The sequence below is a fragment of the Ctenopharyngodon idella genome, chromosome 16 (assembly GCF_019924925.1).
Source record: "Ctenopharyngodon idella isolate HZGC_01 chromosome 16, HZGC01, whole genome shotgun sequence".
Lineage (NCBI taxonomy): Eukaryota > Metazoa > Chordata > Actinopteri > Cypriniformes > Xenocyprididae > Ctenopharyngodon > Ctenopharyngodon idella.
Genome location: NC_067235.1, coordinates 24630626 through 24653696, shown reverse-complemented (window position 1 = coordinate 24653696; position 23071 = coordinate 24630626). Strand labels below are relative to the sequence as shown.

General features: G+C 37.0%; 1 protein-coding gene across 1 annotated transcript in view; it reads left to right on the top strand.

Annotated features, from left to right (window-relative positions):
* The window catches only part of galnt1 (UDP-N-acetyl-alpha-D-galactosamine:polypeptide N-acetylgalactosaminyltransferase 1), a 112624-nt gene that overhangs the window by 46238 nt on the left and 43315 nt on the right, over positions 1 to 23071 (top strand). The window contains exons 3-4 of the mRNA XM_051866035.1: positions 14656 to 14802; positions 20630 to 20798. Coding sequence (XP_051721995.1) covers positions 14664 to 14802; positions 20630 to 20798 — 308 coding nt within the window. The 5' untranslated portion in view covers positions 14656 to 14663. The remainder of the gene's footprint in view (positions 1 to 14655; positions 14803 to 20629; positions 20799 to 23071) is intronic.

Genomic DNA, 23071 nt, shown 5'->3' with positions numbered 1-23071 from the left:
CACAAGAGAATTTGGTCATTGTTTTCTTTTTCTTTTCTTAAAATAATCAAAATTTCCTCCACTTTGTCGTTCCCACCACATTTCAAGTGATATATCATTCTTTAGCATTCTGCGGAGGTGGAAATGCCATTTTTGGAATAAAACGGCAGACACTTGTCTTGCTAAGGTAAAATTCACAGCAAGCATTTTATTTTTTTCAAAATACACACAATTAAATAATGGCCTGGTTTCACAGACAGGGTTTAGATTAAGTCAGGATTAGGCTTAGTTCAATTAGGGCATTTAAGTAGCTTTTATCAACATGCCTTAGAAAAGACATTACTGATGTGCATCTTGAAACAAAACAATGGCAGTGACATATTTTAAGATGTGTTTATGCAAGTTGCATGCATTTTAGTCTGGAACTAGGCTTAAGCATTGTCTGTGAAACCAGGGGAATAACTTTTTGAATAATTTAACAACATTACAGCAATATTATTCGGTGCTATGGAAATTATGCCACAATATGGCACAGTAATTTCAAACAAACTATAATAAATCATTTTCAAATAAAATCAAATGGTTTATGCAGAACAATAAAATCAAAGGCATTCAAAGTAGTGGAATTTAATAATGAAGGGATGAGAAAAACTTGCAATCTGTTTTCCAAAGGAAATCAAAATATGCCAGTTTGGTTTAATGTGAGCAGTCTAAACTTAAAATAGACAGTAAAGTGTATTGATCTGGGTTACACCACAAAATGGCTGAATGATTGCAAATTGAAGTATTTAATTGTACTTGTTGTTTCTGCCAGGCTTTGCATTGGTAATCAATTTGTGTTTGTTTTCTGCATTTGGTGCAGTTTTTGCATCACAGCTCCCTCCATCTCCGTCACCCTGTTTTCCGTTCTTTTGTGAGTTTTTGTGTGTGTGTGTAGCTGTTTTGAAAGAGCCTGTACTTGAGGCATATAATCATCTGTGAGAGGAAGAGGAAGTTGCAAACACAGGCTTTGGGGAAGTGTGGTTGTATCTCAGTCTGATTTCTACACCAAATTCGACATTACAGTGTATAGATGCTCTACATTCAAAACTATCAGGCTTAAAATAGTTTGTGAGATCATTATTTCCTCTGACTTTCCTTTTTTTTTAATGATCATTTCTTAAACCCAAAAAGTTGGAAAGCATTTTTTTAAGCTGAGAATAGAAACATGAAGCCTTGAGAGTTTCCTGTTCACTAGGTCTTTCTATTTCCATCCCCTTGACACAAATACAAACACACAAACCTCGCATACTCGCACTTTGTCTCACAGTCAGTGACATCACCTCTCACTACCGGTTTCTGAAACATTGTACACTATTGTTGCATTCTGGGTAATACTGCAGACCTCTTAAAACAGGGATCCTGTTATAGTGTTACATTACCAGTAGGCCCATCCCCATAAACACACATGGGATTTATAGGAAAGTGAGAATCATCCGTCTCTTCAACTTCATCCTCCTACTTTTCTTCTTTTTCATTCATCTGTTTTTACTCAAGTGCTGACTTGGGATTTAGTAGTATGTTTATTTAAGGACATTAGTTTTTCCTATGTCAGGACGAATGGGAAATTTTTCATACTGCATATAGATCATGTTTGGTTATGAGTCTGTGCACACACACACACACTCACCAGTGGTTATCTGAGTTGTAAATTTGCAGTAAGAATTGGATGTGTAAAGGAACTGTGACACTGAATTATTGCAAGAAAACACGCCATTCTATTGAGCTGCACGCAAACAAACAAAACATACCTAGCAACCAGTAGTACCCAAACAAATGTGGTTCTTTTAATGAATCATTCAGAAAGTTTTACAAACTTAGTAGTTATCAGTTTGAATCAGTATGACGTATCTTTCACTGAATGAACTCTCTGATTCACTTTAAATCGGTTACGTATGGGGCTGCATAGCCGCAGACCAGTCAGGGTGCCCATGCTGACCCCTGTCCACCACCAAAAGCACCAACAGTTGGCACGTGAGCATCAGAACTGGACCATGGAGCAATGGAAGAAGGTGGCCTGTTCTGATGAATCACGTTTTCTTTTACATCACGTGGATGGCCGGTTGCGTGTGCTTTGCTTACCTGGGGAACACTTGGCACCAGGATGCACTATGGGAAGAAGGCAAGCCAGCGGAGACAGTGTGATGCTTTAGGCAATGTTCTGCTTGGAAACCTTGGCTCCTGCCATCCATTAGGATGTTACTTTGACACGTACCACCTACATAAGCATTGTTGCAAACCATGTACACCCTTTCATGGAAACGGTATTCCCTGGTGGCTGTGGCCTCTTTCAGCAGGATAACGCACCCTTCTACAAAGCAAAAATGGTTCAGGAATGGTTTGTGGAGCACAACAATGAGTTTGAGGTGTTGACTTGGCCTCCAAATTTCCCAGATCTCAATCCAATCGAGCATCTGTAGGATGTGCTGACCAAACAAGTCTGATCCATGGAGGCCCCACCTCGCAACTTATGGGATTTAAAGGATCTGCTGCTAAAATCTTGGTGCCAGATACCACAGCACACCATTAGGGGTCTAGTGGAGTCCACCTCGACGGGTCAGGGCTGTTACAATATTAGGAAGGTGGTGTTATGCCTGATCGGTGTGTGTATATATATATATTACTCTTTAATATTGGCACACACATTTATGTCTTGTCATAGTATGTAATATCTATACTACAAAAAGCAAATATGAGTAGCAGAGACAGATGCTTCAGAGAGAAGTGACTCCCACACAAGACTGATAACAGAAGTTTTACACTGGCATGAATGTCTCTATAGAGCAGGAACTGGACGTGCTTTGCAGGAGTCATTAGGAGACTGAGGCTCGCTGTCATAACTGGTCTGGGTCTGTTAAACAGCCGTGATTCTTTTGCTGTCATTCACAGAGAGTTCATTATGCAGGACTGTATCTCGCTTTTGTGTTAATTATGAAACTAAGTCTGGCAGCTCTGTCCTGCTGATTTTTCTTTGATGTTTTATCATTACACACACACACACACACACACACACACACCCACACACACACACACACACACACACACACATACATAGATAGTCATGAACCTCCACATCTTGATCATTTTTTAACTACTCTCCTGAATATCTGATGAAATATCATTTCAGGAAAGTTCTCTCTCTTTCTTTCTCGCACTTTCTTTCTTTCTCTCACTCTCTCTCTCTCTCTCTCTCTCTCTCTCTCTCTCTCTCTCTCTCTCTACAGTATGTGAGTTTTTTTTGGTTGTCTATTTAAATGTCTGCTACTCTCTGTGCTAATTTTTCTCTCTTTTTAGAAACAACTCTGTGAATTGCCGATACTTGGTGTCGTAATAGCCTTAAAGGAAAACATCACTTTTCATGAATTGTTTTTGCTGATATATAAGAAATACACTACAAATAAAAAATTTGGGGTCGGTAAGGTTTTTTTTAATGCTTTGAAGTCTATTATTCTCAACAAGACTGCATTTATTTGATTAAAAAAGAGTAAAAAGTAATGTTGTAAAATATATTATTTGCCATTTAAAATAACTGGTTTTCATTTGAATATATTTTATTCCTGTGATGGCAAAGCTGAATTTTCAGCATCATTACTCCAGTCTTCAGTGTCACATGATCCTTCAGAAATTTTTCTAATATGATGATTTGATGCTCAGGTAACATTTATTATTATTTATTAATGTTAAAAAAAGTTATGCTGCTTAATATTTTTGTGGAAACCATGATACATTTGTTTTGTTTTTTTACAGTAGTTCAAAAGTACAGCATTTATTTTATCTTTAATTTTGATCAATTTAATGCATCCTTGCTGAATAAAATTATCAATTTGTTTAAAAAAATTGTACTCTCAAAACCCAAATTTCTTAAAGGGTTAGTTCATCCAAAAATGAAAATTCTGTCATTAATTACTCACCCTCATGTTGTTCCAAACCCGTAAGACTTTCATTCATCTTCGGAACACAAATGAAGATCTTTTTGATAAAATCTGAGAGCTTTCTGTCCCTCCATAGACAGCTACACAACTGAAACATCGATGCTTCAAAAAGTTCATAAGGAGATCGTAAAACTAATCCATATGAATTGAGTGGTTTAGTCCAAATTTTCTGAAGAGACTCGATTGCTTTAAATGTTGAACAGGGATTAGTTTTGCCATCTCTTTATGAAATTTTTGAAGCGTCGAAGTGTCAGTCGCATAGCTTTCTATAGAGGGACAGAAAGCTCTCAGATTTCATCAAAAAGATCTTCATTTGCATTTCGAAGATGACTGAAAGTCTTACTGGTTTCGAACGACATGAGGGTGAGTAATTGATGACAAAATTTTCATTTTTGTGTGAACTAACCCTTTAATAGTAGTGTGTGTGTGTGTGTGTGTGTGTGTATTTTACACTATTGTCACTGAAGCATCGGACCACTTTGCACATCTATCCCAACAAATTCATTCATCCTCACTTATGCAAAACACTTGTTTGAAGTGCTACAGGTGTTTGGGAAAGTGCTGTAGTGGTTTTTGTTGCTATGTAGTGCTTTAGGCGAAACAGTATGTACAGTATGAGACAAAAACTATTAAAAAAGATAAGGTGGAAGGCCATAACTGGCCTTTCCAATTTGTGTTAGACAAGACATTGATTTTTGTTTTGTTTTGTTTTGTTTTACCATTGTTGTTTTTTTAATGAATGAAATTATTTTATTATGTTTGGATATATATTCTTCACAATAATACAAAGCCTGGCACCTGTACTAAATCCAGCGTGAATTCTATAGAGTATTTGATCAAAGCATCACTAGTGTGAATCTAGAGGGACAGTGCCAGAAATTAAATGCAATTCAATATTATTCCTTATTCTACATTATTAAAGTTTCTGAGGAAACACTGAAATTTGGTGCTGACAGTGACTCAATCGATCTACACCAGCTTTTCACACCAGTAACAAAACGCATTTTATTTCAAATCATGTTGAAGGCAGAAAAGTATGTTAGAGAATAAGCAGGTTCTAATGACCCTGACCATCCTAAACTGGCTTTGTTCCTCTGAAAGATGTCTAAAGGAAAGTTGTGTGTGTTGTGTAACCTCCAACAGTCTGGCAGAGACTACACAACTGCACACCTGTGCAATGCATGCCTACAAACAATGAAGTGTTAACTGTGTGTGTATAAATCCTAACAATCCCTAATTGAGCAAACTATATGCGAAATGCTCACTTTGCAGCAGGAAAATGACTTTTAAGTGGTAGTGCTAATTGTATTTATTGTGTTAAATGCCAAGGTATTTAGTAGAGTATTGACTTTGAAGGAGTTTCTTGCCATGGCTGTGTGTTCATGCACATTTGTGTGTATATGAATAAGAAAGATCATTTAATGTTCATATCCAGTTAGAAGAACATTTTACAATTGAACCTAACTTGATATGCAATTTCAAAAATGCAGTGCTCATTAAACTGTGCAAGATGCGACACGTGCACATTGACAATAAAAAAAAAATGAAACTAAATTAAGAACATACAGCCCTTTAATAGACAGGCTAAATATGTATAACTTTTTATTGCATAAAACTTTCATCATAGACCTGCAAATTATACATAATAACAAAAATGTTGCTCACGGCAGGCGATTTGAAGTCTGTAATTGCCTTGGAATTTATTTTTGTGTCGCAACTTTTCTGAGAGAGTTTAGGAAAGCACAATACACTGTTAGCATGCTAAACTCATCTCCGAGAAGTTGCATATCTGAATGAATTGCCTACAAGGCACTGCCATTAAAAATATTAAAGCTAAAGCAAAAATGAGAAAAAAAGCAGATATACTAGCCAACCATTCCGACCTGAGTTACGGCCCTGCCTACTGAAGAGGACCGATAACTAGATAACATGCATTTTAATCAATGCATATTTAACCTGAACTGACAAGCATACAAATCGAAAAAGCCGTGAATCACATCACACATGGATCATATGCACACTTCAGACAGACAAAAATAGAGCTGTTTCAGAAGACTATAGTACCCACCCAGAGCGTTCGGACGCTGCATGGACTCTGTTCTTCAATGCAGTGTGAATGTGCGCTCCTGCAGTTAGCACGCATGTTAGTTGAGCTGAAATCTGATAAAGCGCAGCTCGTTCGATTTTTATGACCCATTCGTACTGTAATACCATCAACCTTGTAATTGGTTTATCCGGCTACTGTTTGGGATGGACTAATCTAATATGCATAATTCAATGTCGCACTGAAGTCAAGACCTGCACAAACCGAGTGTGCAAATGGAGTCTTGACTGTAGTAAGCGTAGATGCCATATTGAATTTTTCATGAATTAAAAAAATGTGGCTCTGAGGAACAGACGTGCTATCTATCTATCTATCTATCTATCTATCTATCTATCTATCTATCTATCTATCTATCTATGTCTGCCTGTCTGCATATTGTTCTGTCTGTCTGTCGTTCTTTGTATTGTTTTGTCTGTCTGTCTTTGTATTGTTCTGTCTGTCGTTCTATCTTTCGTTCTTTATATTGTTCTGTCTGTCTGTCTGTCTGTATATTATTCTGTCTGTTGTTCTTTATATTGTTCTGTCTGTCTGTCATTCTATCTTTCATTCTTTATATTGTTCTGTCTGTCTATCGTTTTATCTTTAGTTCTTTATATTGTTCTGTCTGTCGTTCTATCTTTCGTTCTTTGTTTTGTCTCTGTGGGTCTGTCTGTCTATCTCTGTCTGTCTGTCTGTTGTTCTTTATATTGTTCTGTCTGTTTGTCGTTCTACCTTTCATTCTTTATATTGTTCTGTCTGTTGATCTATCTTTCATTCTTTGTTTTGTCTCTGTGGTTCTATCTATCTATCTATCTATCTATCTATCTATCTATATGTCTGTGTCACTCTGTTGTTCTTTATATTGTTCTATCTGTTGTTCTATCTTTCATTCTTTGATTTGTATCTGTGGTTCTATCTATCTATCTATCTATCTATCTATCTATCTATCTATCTATCTATCTATATGTCTGTGTCACTCTGTTGTTCTTTATATTGTTCTATCTGTTGTTCTATCTTTCATTCTTTGATTTGTATCTGTGGTTCTATCTATCTATCTATCTATCTATCTATCTATCTATCTGTCTGTCTGTCTGTCTGTCTGTTGTTCTTTATATTGTTCTGTCTGTTGTTCTCTTGTTTTTTATATCATTTTGTCTGTCCATCTGTCATTCTTTTTGTTTTGTCTGTCATTCTTTCTATCTTTGTCTGACATTTTTTTCTATCGTTCTTTCTATCTGTCTGTAATTTTTTTCTATCTTTTTTTCGTTCTTTCTTTCTATCTGTCTGTCATTCTTTATATTGTTCTGTCTGTCGTTCTATCTTTCGTTCTTTATATTGTTCTGTCTGTCTGTCGTTCATCTTTCGTTCTTTATATCGTTTTGTCCATCTGTCATTCTTTCTATCTTTCTGTCTGTCTTTTTTTCTATCGTTCTTTCTATCTGTCATTATTTTTCTATTGTTCTTTCTATCTATCTGTCATTTTTTTTCTATCATTCTTTTCATTTGTCTGTCATACTTTGTCTTTCTATCGTTCTTTCTATCTGTCTGCCATTCATTCTGTTGTTCTTTGTATCTGTCTGTCTGTTGTTCTATAATTTTTTATATCATTCTATCTGTCTGTTTTTTATGTATATTTGATATAAAAAAGTGCATGAGGAGATACAATCGCTTTCACCGAGATATCATGATCTCAGTTGACGTTTTCTCTTTTCTCCATTGTGCTAGTGTGTGTCTGAAATAGGAGAACTTCACCAAAACATTTCGAAAGGGAGATAACAGAGGTGGAGGCGTAGAGAGAAAGATGGAGGGACTGTGAATAGGAAGAAGGAGATGCTGTAGGGGTTTAATTTGCTTTTCTCTAACAGACGGCAACAGCCAAAGAAAGTTAATTACCCTCCCGTCTCACATCTCGATGTGTGTGCGTGATGCGACCAGGGGTGCGAGCAAGCGAGTGGGTTTCTGCCCATCTGTTTTCCTGCCAGCCAGAGTTGTTAAGAGCGTGTGACTGTTCTCTCTCTTTCACTCGTTCTCTTCCTGTGTCCCTTTATTTTCCCCACATGTCTGTGTGTTACTCTCATGTCATCTGTTTCATGTACTGGATTTGTTTGTGTGACCGAAGGCTAACTCATATTTCTGTTTGTGTGTGGCGTGCTGAACAGGAATCCACCCCCCCTCCGCATGTGACACACACAGGTGGTGTGCCTGTCCATATGTCTCAGAATCAGAAACAGCATGAATATTGCATTACGTGAAGATGTTAAGAAGCCCTTGCAGGAAGTAACACAGGAAGTGAAACTCCAAACTTAAAAGAACAATCACAGTCCTGCTCTGATATTTGCTCATGGTGTTGCAGGTGCAGAACTTGAATCGAGCAAGTAATGTTAGCCTATATTTTGTAGTTCTCTTTGGATAGTAATTGTTTTACAAGGACACTGAATCAGAAATCTGTTTTTCTCCCACCAACCAAGATAAAATCTGAATGTACTTGCAGTTTTTTGGAAAAACACCAGGGTCATGTGGTTCTTTAATTCCGATCCAAATTGGCATCTCTGAATTTACATGTGGGAATTGCACCAAAAGTTGTTTTGAAAGCCAGATGTTTTACCAGAACGCAGAGTAGCACTATAACAACTCTAACACAGAAAATGTATCTAATATAATAAAACAGTGCTGCTTTACCCCACATACGCTTGACCGGAAGAAGCGGAAGTGGTCGCCTGAGGCATAATAAAAGTTCTGCTGCCATTTCTGCTCGCACAGCACTCGGCCCTGCTCTGCTTCATACTACAGTAATGTTAATAATCTCATCCATGAGCATGATTTCTGCCCGAGTCCCGTCCCGATTCTTTTCCACCGGCTGTAGACATGAAGACAACACATCCCATGATTCTGCAAAATCAAGGCGTCATCAAGCTACGCCTTTTGTTTTGAATAAGCGATCTCTAGCTGTGAAAAATGTACATATTGTGCCTTTAAACAATATTTTTTTCACCAGTATTCACACTTTTCAATTGCATTGGTTATTATTTTCATTTCATTGTAAAATGATAATTTAATTATTCTTGTCAAAATAATTTCTGTCTGTCTGTCTATGTATCAATCTAATAGTATTTTTCATGAACTTTTTGTAAAACCTATTTTTCTTTTTTTGGTTATTTAATATTGATCGGGCTTATCACTGCTGTAAAACAGCCAAACTCTTGTGTACATTACTAGATTAAGCACTCAGAAGAAGAGTGATAGTTGTATCTGGCTGCAGTGTGTATGTGTTTTTGCCTCTATGAATAAAATTACATCACAATGTTCTCACATGACCTACAGTAATTGCCATCCGGATGCTCAAGCTACATCACAGAGTCATGCAAATATTCTTTTACGTCACCCTGAGAAACAATTACCATCCAGTGCTTATAAGACAATGGTATTTGTCCAAGGAAGTGTGTTTTGCTCATACAGTATGGGTGAATGGAAAAACAGGAATGTGCGCAAGAGAACAGGATGGTGAAGAGAGATTTTATTCAAACTGTTCTGTTTAGATATAGTGTATTTCATTCATTTTTATCTGTAGAGTGACATATTGCAATACTTGTTTTATATGCAATATTTACACAAAACTTTTAGTTTTCCTAGGCACAATGTAACAGGATTGTCTTTTCTTTTTTTCCCTCACAATGTGAAAAACAACAGGCACTGGGATGTTGTGATGTAGTCACACAGTTTAATGAACAATTTCCCATGAATTATTCCACTGAAATTTCCTTCTCCACATTCTTACTCATGTCTTTCTCCCAGTCTGTTTCTGTAGGCTGCTTTAAAATTGAATTTTCTCTCCTGTTCTTCACTTATTAGCATCTTTTACTGTGGTTAATGTTCCTAAAGCAGAGAAACCCCAGTAGACAAGTTATTTATTTATTTAACTATTTTAATTATTTCGCTGCTTTTTGCATTTATTTATAGGACATTACACAGCAGACAGAAAAGTAAGAGTCTGTGCCTGTGAGGCAATAGTTCTTATATGTCGAAATGCATTTTAAATGATCCATTATCCATTAATGTTCTTAAAATTTGGTCAATAACAGAAAATTCCTGTTGCTGTAGTCTCATGTATTGATTTAAAGTATAAGTATTAGTATACGACTTCGGCATAAAGTTACCCACATTACAGCCTTTTCTAGCTATAAGGACTACTCATCTAAAAAGGAAGGGGCCATCTGATAATATGTAACATGAGGTAATTATGAAATCATATCCATCAAATACGGGTCTTAAGAATATCTTATTTATTTGTGTACATAGATTTGATGCTACTTTGCAAACTTCGGAAAATACAGTAACTACTTTATTCATGCAAAGGCTCAGTACAGAGTAGAACGCAACTTTATTTTCATTCATCTTATACCATAACCTCATAGGGCTTCTGCTGAACGTTACACACTAGTACACACACCACCACCGGAGAGCGTATATCTGTCATATCTATGCTCCAAGTCACCCACGTCAGCAGCATTAACATTTTCATTCTGTTGTGTAACATGTCCTGTCCTTTTAGTCTGAATGAGAGTGTTTATGTCATCCAGAAGCCTGTGTTTGTGTTTATGATGTCACAGTTTGCCATTGTGGGCCGGTGCACTTGGGATCTGTTTGTCTGTTTTCATCTTTTAGGTCTGTGCTCACTCAGGTGTGTGCGTGTTGTCACGGTGATGAATGTCTCACCCAGCTGGCGTGGGCAGGGGCCTTTGGCGTTGCCACTGTGATGGACGAGGGCCACCAAAACAGTGGCATTACTGCTGTGCCAGTCATAACCTTGAGCTCAGCACACACACACACACACACTTTGACTGCTGGTGAGACCCCCTCAGAGACATCAGATGCCAGAGGATTTTGGCAAGGCTTTGACTGCTCTAAAATCATACTGCTCCGTTCTGTCTGACATTCGTGTTTATGTTGTTTAAATGTCTCTTAATGGTCGCGCCTATTAGCACTCAGACACTGACATTTAGATGGATGTAATTACTCTTACACTCCTGGAGTAATACAGTGTATATATATTACAGTTCAAAAGTTAGGAGTCAGTAAGGTTTTTTTAAAAATAAATTAATATCTTTATTCAGCAAGGATTCATCAAATGGATCAAAAATGACAGTAAAGACTTATATAATGTTATAAAAGATTTCGGTTTCACTTTATTTTTAAGGTCACTTTAACGCATTCTGTTGACTATAAATAATGTTGCATCTATGTCTACTAACTCTCATTAGTAGAGTAGAGTATTAGTATACTGGTAGGGTTAGGGTTAGAATAAGTTGACATTACTTAAAATCGGTTAGTTCCTGTCCTTGATTCTCATTGGTCAATAGCTGTGCACGATAAAACACGGCTATGACCGCTTCACCCAACGATTGTGTGTATCACTACACAACACCCTTAGCAACCACTCTTAGCAACGTAAACTGTATGTTCTCAGTTGATATTGTTCATTGAAATTTACTGTATTATGTAGAAGAGTGTTGTGAGAAAAAGGTCGAGTGAGCGAGTTTATTACCTGCGTTCAGATTTAGCATTTTCCTTCAGGTCAGTCCTATGATCATAATAAAAAATCTGTTTAAATATCCAATGTATTATCTTGTCCTTTTAACAGTTAAGGGGTTTTCCCGTGACTGACAGCATTAGTCAGTTGCGTCTTGTTCCGTGTTCACAACAATTCAGTCTTTTCAAAGTAAAAGTCTTCGCTACTGACTGACACACTCATAAAGACAGTCTTTGCCGCCATCTAATGGCGTAATAATGTAACTTCTGTTGCTGTTAATGGTCAGGGACAATTTTTTTCCGGCGGAAGGAAGGCTTTTAGTGAAAGGTTACTTCATGAAAGTTGCATTGATATATATTTTTGGCTTTAATATTTGTATTTTGTGGTAACCGTTTTATAAAAGCAATAAGGTACTTGAAGTTAGTGCTGTATTGTGAATAAGTCACGGCTGAAAGGGTTGCAGGCACTCCGCTTCACGTCATGCCTAACAACGCCCTTCAGCCGTGACTTATTCACGATACAGCACAGCCTCTCGTACCTTATTGCTTAATTATAGTCAGTAGAATATATACAGTAGTCTGTTGGGGGACAATAAAGATAAAGAGTTATCAGATATTAAGCAGACAGTCTACTGTCTACTCTCTAATGAGAGTTCGTTGACATGTAGCTGCAAAGTTACTTATAGTCAACAGGATGTTCAAAAGGAACCGTCAAAATAAAGTGTTGCCAAGATTTCTATTTCAAATAAATGCTGTTCTTTTAAACTTCCTATTCATCAAACAATCCACAAACAATTAAAGTTTCCACCAAAATATTAAGCATGTTTTCAACATTAATAAGAAATAATTCTTCAGTACCAAATCAATAAATTAGAATGATTTTTAAAGGATTATGTGACACGATAGATATGGTTATATATGGACGATATAATATATTAATAATTATAATAAAATAAATAAAAAATATACAATAAAAACTACATTTTAATTATTTTGCCATTCCCTAAACAGATCAGATCATTTTACCATGTTCATTATCTTGAATCGGTAGCAAATCATGTACACACTTTAAAGAGTGTTTTTGAGATTTTGTGAATCATAAAAGTCTGTCATTCTAGCTTTTATGGATGGGTGGGCCAGAAAATAAAGATGAGTGACGGGATGGCAGTGGTCAATGTTTTTTTTTGTCTTTTGATGGCTTGCTGTCCCCTTCAGATTGACTGTCTAAGCAGATTCCCTCTTTCCTAGAACCCAAAGAGATACATTCACAAACACACACTTCAAAGAACTCTAGAGGTGCAGTTAGACGGGACAATGACAGAAGTTTGGTACGGCTCTCTAGAGAGAGAGTCACAGAGGAGCGGCTTTCAGCTTTGTTTTTTGTCAACTGCAGTGTGCTGGACAGCCTCCTACTCAAACATGCAGTACAAGAGAGTCTGTAATGGATTGGAATAAATAAATGTTGTTCCAAACCTGTATGACTTTCTTTTTTCTGTGAAAGACAAAAGATCTTTTTAAAATGCCAGTTTTATTTATTTTTTTCATATATGGTCAGTGTGCCCAATGTTAATCCACAATGACATGGATCATTTTATGGACAAAAACAGTTGAAACCTTCTTCAAAATATCTTGTTTTGTGGTTCACAGAAGAAAGTCATACAGGTTTTGAATCACATTCATTTTTGGGTGAACTATCCCTTGATGTTTCTTTCAGTGTGGCACTGTCATAGGATGCCACATAAAGAAATGGTTTCCTGAGTCTGGTGTGATACTTTTTTGGACCTGTAGTATATATGACATACTTTTACAAACACATTTACTCTCTTTGTTTGGGGTGAATGAAGTATTTCTAGAGAAGGATTATGCTCTACAAATTGGTTTTGAATTTTTAGGACTTTTTGTAGCGATTCACTGGAGCTTCGAGTTCTCAGAGTGTGATTTGTGATGCCATGTAATTACGTTATAATGACCTCTCCTTTATCAAAGAATATCACACACTGTTCACCTCCCATAGGAACATCATCCTTCCTTCCCTTTCACATTTTCTCTTTTCATTTATTCTTCATCTCTCCCCTTTTCTCATTGCATTTCTAGTTGGCTAATAAAAGATTCATTTCCAGTTCATTAATGAAGGCAGATGGCTGGATTAAAGAAATCCTGATAAAGAGCAGAATTTGCACCCTCCGTTAGAGCAAAGGTCAAATCTGAGATTCTGTTTGAGCAGTTTTTGGAATAATCACTCCGAATCATCTGCTAATGTGGTATATTGAGTCAATTGTCTTATTAGCATTCTCCGTTCATTGCTTGAGTTGTTTGCCCTTAATGGAGGTCATAGAAAGCAATGGATTTTTTTTACTCTTTTGATATAAAAACGCTTGATGTACTATGGAGTAACACTCATGTGCACAACTTAGAGATTCCCATCCAGTCCTTCAAGACCATTTATGGATATTAAGCTGTAAAGATAGGTCATTTACGATTATGATGTAATGAATACATTAACATATGACCCCTTACATTTACATAACGAGTCTATTTAGTATTCAGTAAATTGGCAGTGATGTTGTTTCTTATTTCACATGCAAAGAGCTAGTTATTACAGTGGTTATTTACATATGTCTTAAAGAAACGTTAGCAAAAACAGACTGTTTCTCAAAGCTGTTCTACAAGCTTTTTTTCTGAAGGTCAGAGAGGCTTTTATGGTTCAAGCAACCATTACTTTATCCATGGACTCGAGGGGAAAGTATAAAATGTGAGAATATGTCCACTCTATGCTCTTTTTGGAAAACCTCTAATGCTTTATTTTGGTTTGAAGTTGATAAAGTGTCTGTGTTTGTAACTTTTTTTTTAGGTAGCAGTCTAAGGAAAGCTATTACTCAGAACTTCGTGGCTTGTATAGATGTAATATGTTTGTTGCTTGAGTATGGTGTTTAAAACAAGATGGTATATAGTAAGCTGTAACTGACTTCTGTATGGTTTAAAGCATGGTGTCTGGTTGCTGGTTGTAGGTGTGAAATGTCACTGGCAGCTTTTCAAGTGTTTGCTTATTACCTGTGTTTGTGTGTAACATACTGAGCTTGTTTGTGTGCGTTTCAGGTGTGAAGATGAGGAAGTTTGCGTACTGTAAGGTGGTGCTGGCCACTTCTCTGGTGTGGGTGATGATAGACATGTTCATCCTCCTCTACTTCAGCGAATGCAACAAATGCGATGACAAAAAAGAGAGAGGATTGCCGGGGAGAGACAGTGAGTACACAGTCTTCTATTTTTCTTTTTCTTTTTCTGTTTAGAATGAATACACTATTAACACTTTTTGGCATTATTACACATGAAATGTTTTTCTTCATGAGCACAGTATCCCATTATAAATAAATACAGAATCTCTTTTAAATAATATTTTGGGATATTTCTATTATTTTGTGTCATCTCATGTTTAATGAATTGTGGCTAATACCAAGTTTTATGGTTAGCATGGTAAATTCTTTGTAAGCTGTCTCCTTAAAGGGTTAGTTCACCCAAAAATGAAAATTCTGTCATTAACTACTCACCCTTATCTCGTTCCAAACCCGTAAGACTTTTGTTCATCTTCCGAACACAAATGAAGATCTTTTTGATGAAATCTGAGAGCTTTCTGTCCCTCCATAGACAGCTACACAACTGACACTTTGACGCTTCAAAAAGTTCATAAAGAGATTGTAAAACATACATATGAATCGAGCTGTTTAGTCCAAATTTTCTGAAGAGACACGATCGCTTTATTTGATGAACATATTGAATTAAGGCTTTTATTTACATATAAACATTCATCAACTTACACATCAGTTATGGTAAACGAAAGCTCAAGCGTGTTTACTTGACATGTGAAAACTAATGAGATTCTCGTGTGTTCTGCAGCACATTTGAGCTTCCAGAAGAGGTGTGTTCTCGCTTGTCAAACATGTTAAGTTGAGGTTCTGCTTATGTTCGCAGATCAATGTTTATATGTGAATAAAAGTCTAAATTCAGTCTGTTCATCATATAAAGCGATATATATATACAGGTGCTGGTCATATAATTAGAATATCATCAAAAAGTTGATTTATTTCACTAATTCCATTCAAAAAGTGAAACTTGTATATTATATTCATTCATTACACACAGACTGATATATTTCAAATGTTTATTTCTTTTAATTTTGATGATTATAACTGACAACTAAGGAAAATCCCAAATTCAGTATCTCAGAAAATTAGAATATTACTTAAGACCAATACAAAGAAAAGATTTTTAGAAATCTTGGCCAACTGAAAAGTATGAACATGAAAAGTATGAGCATGTACAGCACTCAATACTTAGTTGGGGCTCCTTTTGCCTGAATTACTGCAGCAATGCGGCGTGGCATGGAGTCGATCAGTCTGTGGCACTGCTCAGGTGTTATAAGAGCCCAGGTTGCTCTGATAGTGGCCTTCAGCTCTTCTGCATTGTTGGGTCTGGCATATCGCATCTTCCTCTTCACAATACCCCATAGATTTTCTATGGGGTTAAGGTCAGGCAAGTTTGCTGGCCAATTAAGAACAGGGATACCATGGTCTTTAAACCAGGTACTGGTAGCTTTGGCACTGTGTGCAGGTGCCAAGTCCTGTTAGAAAATGAAATCTGCATCTCCATAAAGTTGGTCAGCAGCAGGAAGCATGAAGTGCTCTAAAACTTCCTGGTATACGGCTGCGTTGACCTTGGACCTCAGAAAACACAGTGGACCAACACCAGCAGATGACATGGCACCCCAAACCATCACTGACTGTGGAAACTTTACACTGGACCTCAAGCAACGTGGATTGTGTGCCTCTCCTCTCTTCCTCCAGACTCTGGGACCCTGATTTCCAAAGGAAATGCAAAATTTACTTTCATCAGAGAACATAATTTTGGACCACTCAGCAGCAGTCCAGTCCTTTTTGTCTTTAGCCCAGGCGAGACGCTTCTGACGCTGTCTGTTGTTCAAGAGTGGCTTGACAGAAGGAATGCTGAAACCCATGTCTTGCATACGTCTGTGCGTAGTGGTTCTTGAAGCACTGACTCCAGCTGCAGTCCACTCTTTGTGAATCTCTCACACATTTTTGAATGGGTTTTATTTCACAATCCTCTCCAGGGTGCGGTTATCCCTATTGCTTGCACACTTTTTTTCTACCACATCTTTTCCTTCCCTTCGCCTCTCTATTAATGTGCTTGGACACAGAGCTCTGTGAACAGCCAGCCTCTTTTGCAATGACCTTTTGTGTCTTGCCCTCCTTGTGCAAGGTGTCAATGGTCGTCTTTTGGACAACTGTCAAGTCAGCAGTCTTCCCCATGATTGTGTAGCCTACAGAACTAGACTGAGAGACCATTTAAAGGCCTTTGCAGATGTTTTGAGTTAATTAGCTGATTAGTGTGTGGCACCAGGTGTCTTCAATATTGAACCTTTTCACAATATTCTAATTTTCTGAGATACTGAATTTGGGATTTTCCTTAGTTGTCAGTTATAATCATCAAAATTAAAAGAAATAAACATTTTAAATATATCAGTCTGTGTGTAATGAATGAATATAATATACAAGTTTCACTTTTTGAATGGAATTAGTGAAATAAATCAACTTTTTGATGATATTCTAATTATATGACCAGCACCTGTATATGTATATGTATATGTATATATATATATATATATACATATACATATACATATACATGTATATATACATGTATATGTATATATGCTCACCAGCCACTGTGGCTAGTGGTTTTTCCAAAGTTACTAGCCACAGCACAATTTTGCTGTTGGGAAATTACATTTGTATATGATTAAAGTTGACTTTGGCATGCTTAAATTACTTAATTTTGAGTAATTTTACTTGATTTAGAAGATTTAAAACCCTTTGAAACAAATGCAGATTGACCACCCAAATCAAGACTACATTGTATATCAGCTGGTATGTACTGGTGGGCAAGGAGTGGGCAATATGAGCATAATATGAGAAATTTTAGTCATTTTAGAAAGTTTTGTTAGGCTATATAAAAAGCATGTATACATTTATTTAACATCTTTTGTTGTTTGAATAACATTACTGACAGACAGGTATTTAATTGGGCTGCTGAATGCTTGGACGTAATATACTGACACATAACCAGTTTTTACCCACCTGTTTACGTCCACTTAAGCCACACAATGGGCATTTTGACATCTGTGTGCGCGTATATAGTTGACCATTCAGGCGCAAGGAGAACTGATCGCGCGCGTGACAGAGAGAGCGTACGCGAGAGAGCGCTTCTGTTGTGTGTCATTTAGCGCGATTCCGCCTATCCCGCCTTCACTAACAGCAAGTTAATCGATAAAGAATTGTAATTGAAATGTATTTTTGTGATACGACGAGCTTGGCTACCTTTTATTTGGCTGTAGGCTGAAATTATATTCAACCCGCCAAAGTGGCTAGTGGGAGTGGCTGTCTTACCCGCCACAGCTGAAATCTACCCGCATTTGGCAGGTTGGCAGGTGTTAATGTCAAGCACTGTATATAACCCTAAATCCAAACCTTACCCACATTACGTTGCGTTACACATTATGAGTCACTAATTTATTACACTGATTTAAGTCACATGAACCTTAAGTAGCTGCATCATATCACAGTAACAGATCTTGTTCTTTATTTCAAGTTGAATATGACCAGTATTCTTTTCTGGTTATTGTAAAAGAAATGGAAACAGCTTTAAATAAGAACCATTTCTCAGTTCCCAACCATGTTATTTACTGTATGAATCCGTTTTGCAATTTGAAGACATCCCTGGATGTTCCCAAAAGGAGGTTTTGTCAGATTTAGCTAACCTCTGGGGGCAGTTTTGTCCCCCAAAGTATACTGTAGCTAAATAACTCAAAACACATACAGCTAATACAGAAAGCACTCATCCACACACACACACACGCAAGGAAGAGGACTATTTCCACTAGATACTGTGTCTGATGGTGTTATATTGTGAAATATGGGCAGGTATTGAATTGTGTGTATTTCTGTGGAAGAGAAAAAGAGAGTAGAAATATAATATGATAGTTTTAGAGATGTATTGGCCCTTCATCATCTGAAGGATACAACAACATTCCAGCTGTGCAGCTTATTTTAGAGGATGACGAGAACGAGGAATGGAGTAAATCTAGAGCCATGCTTCTCAACTGGTGGGTCGCAGAGCCGTTTTGATGGGTAAAAACAATGCTAATACAATGCAACTAAAATGCTTCCCATATTTTGTGTTGTTAATGTCAAAGTCTGTGTGTCCAATCAAATGCTACAGAATTTGGACTGTTCATTATAATAATAGAAAATGTTAATATTTGATTTTAAGGACATTTAGTTTACTTTTATGTGAATTTTAGTACTGTAATTAGACTTGATATAAATGTAAAATATGAATCCTGAAGCAAAACCAGTTGAGAACCGCTGCTTTAGAGACTATAAAAATGAGCAGAAAGAAGATATAGAAGAGAAATTTAGAAGGAACAGGCACAGAGAAAACGTATGAAGTGGATGGTGATGCAGTGAGCCTCTCACAAAGCTTTTGTTTGTCACTAACTGACCCCTGTATCAGGTCACTTTGGTTTGTTCTGTGTGGTCAAGAGCTGCTTTACTTTGGCCATCATCTCATGAAACAATAACCCTAAAATAATCTGCTCACCACATTAATAAAGCACATTTTCTGCTGCTTGTGTGTGTCTGTAGCGATGATTATACGATTTTTACCCTCAGAATCCCTCTGGAAAGTCATTGGATTTTGCTGAGCAGGGAAACAGGACAAAGTTGCCTTGTAATGCGCTCAGTCCGAACAGCTAAATCCTGCCCACTTGACACGCATGCGGCTAACCCTTACATACACACACACAGCGCACGCACACACATGACACAGGGCTTAAAAACAGGCAGTTTGCCTCTTAGAGCAGATGTAATCTCTCACACTGTTGCAAATCTGACCTTAATCTCACCATAGCATGCTTTTTGAGTTATTAATGATCAAAGCTCAGTGCTTATCTACCCACACAAAGTCTGCAAACACACACTTCACACACACGGCACAATAAACAATTGTGCACAGACATCTTGGCCACACATTCTTTTCTGTGGGCAAACACTCAAATGTATATGGAGGTTGCTTCAACTTTAGACACTTATGGTCACGCAGGTTGATTTTTATTTAAACTAACAGATTTTAACCTTACGTTTGTTATATGAAAGTTGCATTAAAACTATTTTTGGAAACTTTAAACAATAGTCATAATTTATTTTTATTACTTTTCGAATGCCTCATATTTCAGTCTTAAAATATGAACATCCATCATAAATTCAATCATATATCCATCAAAATATATAGTAGTCATTAACTATTTAATATTTATTGTGTAAAAATTATCTATATTCTAAAAGTTTTTGCTGCTTGAAAAAAAAAAAAAAATTGAAAGTCTGTCCCACAATTGTGGCAACATTTCTGTAAAGTTTTTTTTTTTTTTTGTGTACTTGTTTGTCAAGAGACCACAGTATCAGTGAAGAGCAAGACTGAGATAAAATATGAGTGTGATTTTATGTAAATAAATTTCAATGTAAATATTCTTTGGGATTTGGGAACAGAATATTTTTACTGCACCATTTCCAATCAAGCTGCAGTTTTGTCAATTTATGCAAACAGTGTCGCAGTATAATTTGATTGTGTGTTTTTAGGTTACATAAAATGTGAGCTGTGCAAATTAGCCTTAGAAAGACAAAGGTATCAGGCTTTTTATTACAAAAATTTACTTTTCCGGAACTGTCGTTCCAAACACAGAATACATAATTTGAGATGTGGTCAAAAAAAGCCACTGTGGTGTTGTGGTTTTCATTAAAAAATGACAAAAATAACAATTCTCTGGTGATGTGTGTGTATGTGTATATGTCCACTATTGGACAGAATACATAAACTAGTGAGAGCGTGATGAGTTTATTTTCTAAAAGTTCACAGGGCTACAAGTGTCTATAGTTCAAGAAACGTCCATACTTAATCGTAAGCCAAGGGAACAATCTTGAACCTGTGTGTATTTGTGTTTCAGCTGTGGTTCAGAGGCCTCATGACGGCCCAGGGGAGATGGGAAAGCCAGTGGTCATCGCTAAAGACCAGCAGGAGAGGATGAAGGAAATGTTTAAGATAAACCAGTTTAACCTGATGGCCAGCGAGATGATCGCACTCAACCGATCTTTACCGGATGTCCGGCTTGAAGGGTGAGTGTCTGCTTTTGTGTAATCGCTTCCATTAAAGTGAGAAGTTTATGCCTGTAACTGGCCAAATGAACATTTTGAAATGGCGGTTATGTTTTGAGCTATGAGGGTTTGTGTTTGACTGTTTGACTTTACACTGACTGTTGTATCACAGGGTGCACGCGTGTGTGCGTGCACGCTCTTCGCTGAGTGAAATGTGTGTGTGGCAGGGAGTGAAATGTAAACATTGATCCGTGAAATGTGTTTATTTTCTGCCCCTCAGATTAATTACCGGAGAGGTATTTTTTCTCAGCTGTGTTTGAAGCAAACCAATAGAATCAACATTTTCAATTAAAAGATAAGAGTGTGTCAATTACAGAGTCACAGTCATGACCTAACTTCACACACACACACACACACACACACACACACACATATATACAGTGTCAGAATCACAACTTTCACCTTGACAAGAATGTGATCTTCTAACTCTTAGAACTAAGAACATACTGTTCCTTGCAAATGCACAAACTTATTAAAAGGGGTCGAGGGGAAACTGGTTGAAATATGAGTGAGAGTGAAAGTATTGAACTCTTTTTCTCAAAGCAGGATGCGGTCTGTTCTCTTTTCCCGTCTTTGGTTATGAAGAGTCTAAGTCTGAAGATTAAGCCACACACACACACACACACACACACACACACACACACACACACACATATATATATATATAAATTTATACACATTCATACATTTACAGTTGTAAACAAAATTATTGAACCCCCTTAACCTGCAAGACATTTTGCTGCTGAGAACAAAATTTTATGAAAACAATCCATCAAAGGCATCAGTAAACTATTATACAAAGTTTATTAATACACATTTGAGTGATTTAGAGAATGTAAAGTTGATGAAAAATGAAAAAAATCAAACTGGCTCTAAACATACATGTACAAAATTATTCAATGCCCAAAAGTCAAAATTTGTGCAGAATCTTTTATTCTTTATAACCTACAATAAATGCTGCCTGTAAGTGCTTAGAAGCTTTCTGTCACCTCCCTACTGCAATCTTGGCCCATTCCTCGCTTGAAAAAGCTTCCAGATCACTGATAGCCTTTGGTTTTCATGTTACCACTGCTTTCTACAAATTCCACAATATATATATATATATATATATATATATATGTATTTTTAGTTTTGTGAAGAAATACATAGATGCATACATATAGAGGCTGCCATACATAACAGTTATTTTAGCATAATATAAGTTTTCAGTGTAAAGCTTTTAGATAAAAAAGATAATGACAAACATGCATTCTGTCAGTCAGGTGTGTCATTCTGGCCACAAACTGTCAACTTGTACAGGAAGTGACCATCTGAGCAACGTATAAGCAACATGTTTTTACATGCAGTTTGTCTGAAGTAGATTATTCCACAATAATAGACCAGCATGAAAAAATATCAGTTTGTTGTTTTTCAGAATTATGTGATGATAATTTCTGCCTGTCCAAATGTAATAAGTACACACATAATTCACAAAGAGAGATAAACAGTACCATTCAAAAGTTTGGGGTCAGTAAGATTTTCTTTTTTTCTTTAAAGGTCCAGTGAAATGCCTTGAAACATGCAGCATTATTCAATGTGTTGATGTAATTTCCACTGAAACAGGAAGACAGGGCAGGACATAGCGAACAGCTCCTCCCCTTTTTTAAAACAGCCAGTAGCGTTTTGTTTATATCACAGCTCGGCCAGAGCCACTGAGCTCAGTAAAGCCACAGTTTCCTCCTTGTCTCTAACCGTTTCTCCTCCTAATCTCCTCCATATCACTTTAAATATAGCATTCTGTTCGCAATTCAAATGGGTACGATAAGTTTTTTTGGTCTCCGCCAACTCGCGCATATGATCTGCTCTGTGCTACCGTGTCTCTGGACTGGAGCAGACTGTGTACGCGCTGTGGTGGTTCGCGTGACACTAACGTGAAACCAGACTTCTTTTGCCACAATGGAAAGCATATTTACACTGTCTGAATCATTCCCTATCCCCTATTTAGTGCACTATAGAAAATATAATATTCTATAATATTTCTAATATCCTGTGGAAGATTTTCCCCTACGCACCTGACTTAAGTTAAACCGGGTGTCCCAGACACCCACAACAACATCCTCAGGTGAATCCCACTCTGCCTGCAAAGGTTGATGCCTAAGTGTAACTACTCTGACCGCATATGATGCCTAAGAAGTATCGTTACCTGACCGCAATCAGAACCCGCCTAAAGCTGGGGACACACTTAACGATTGTAA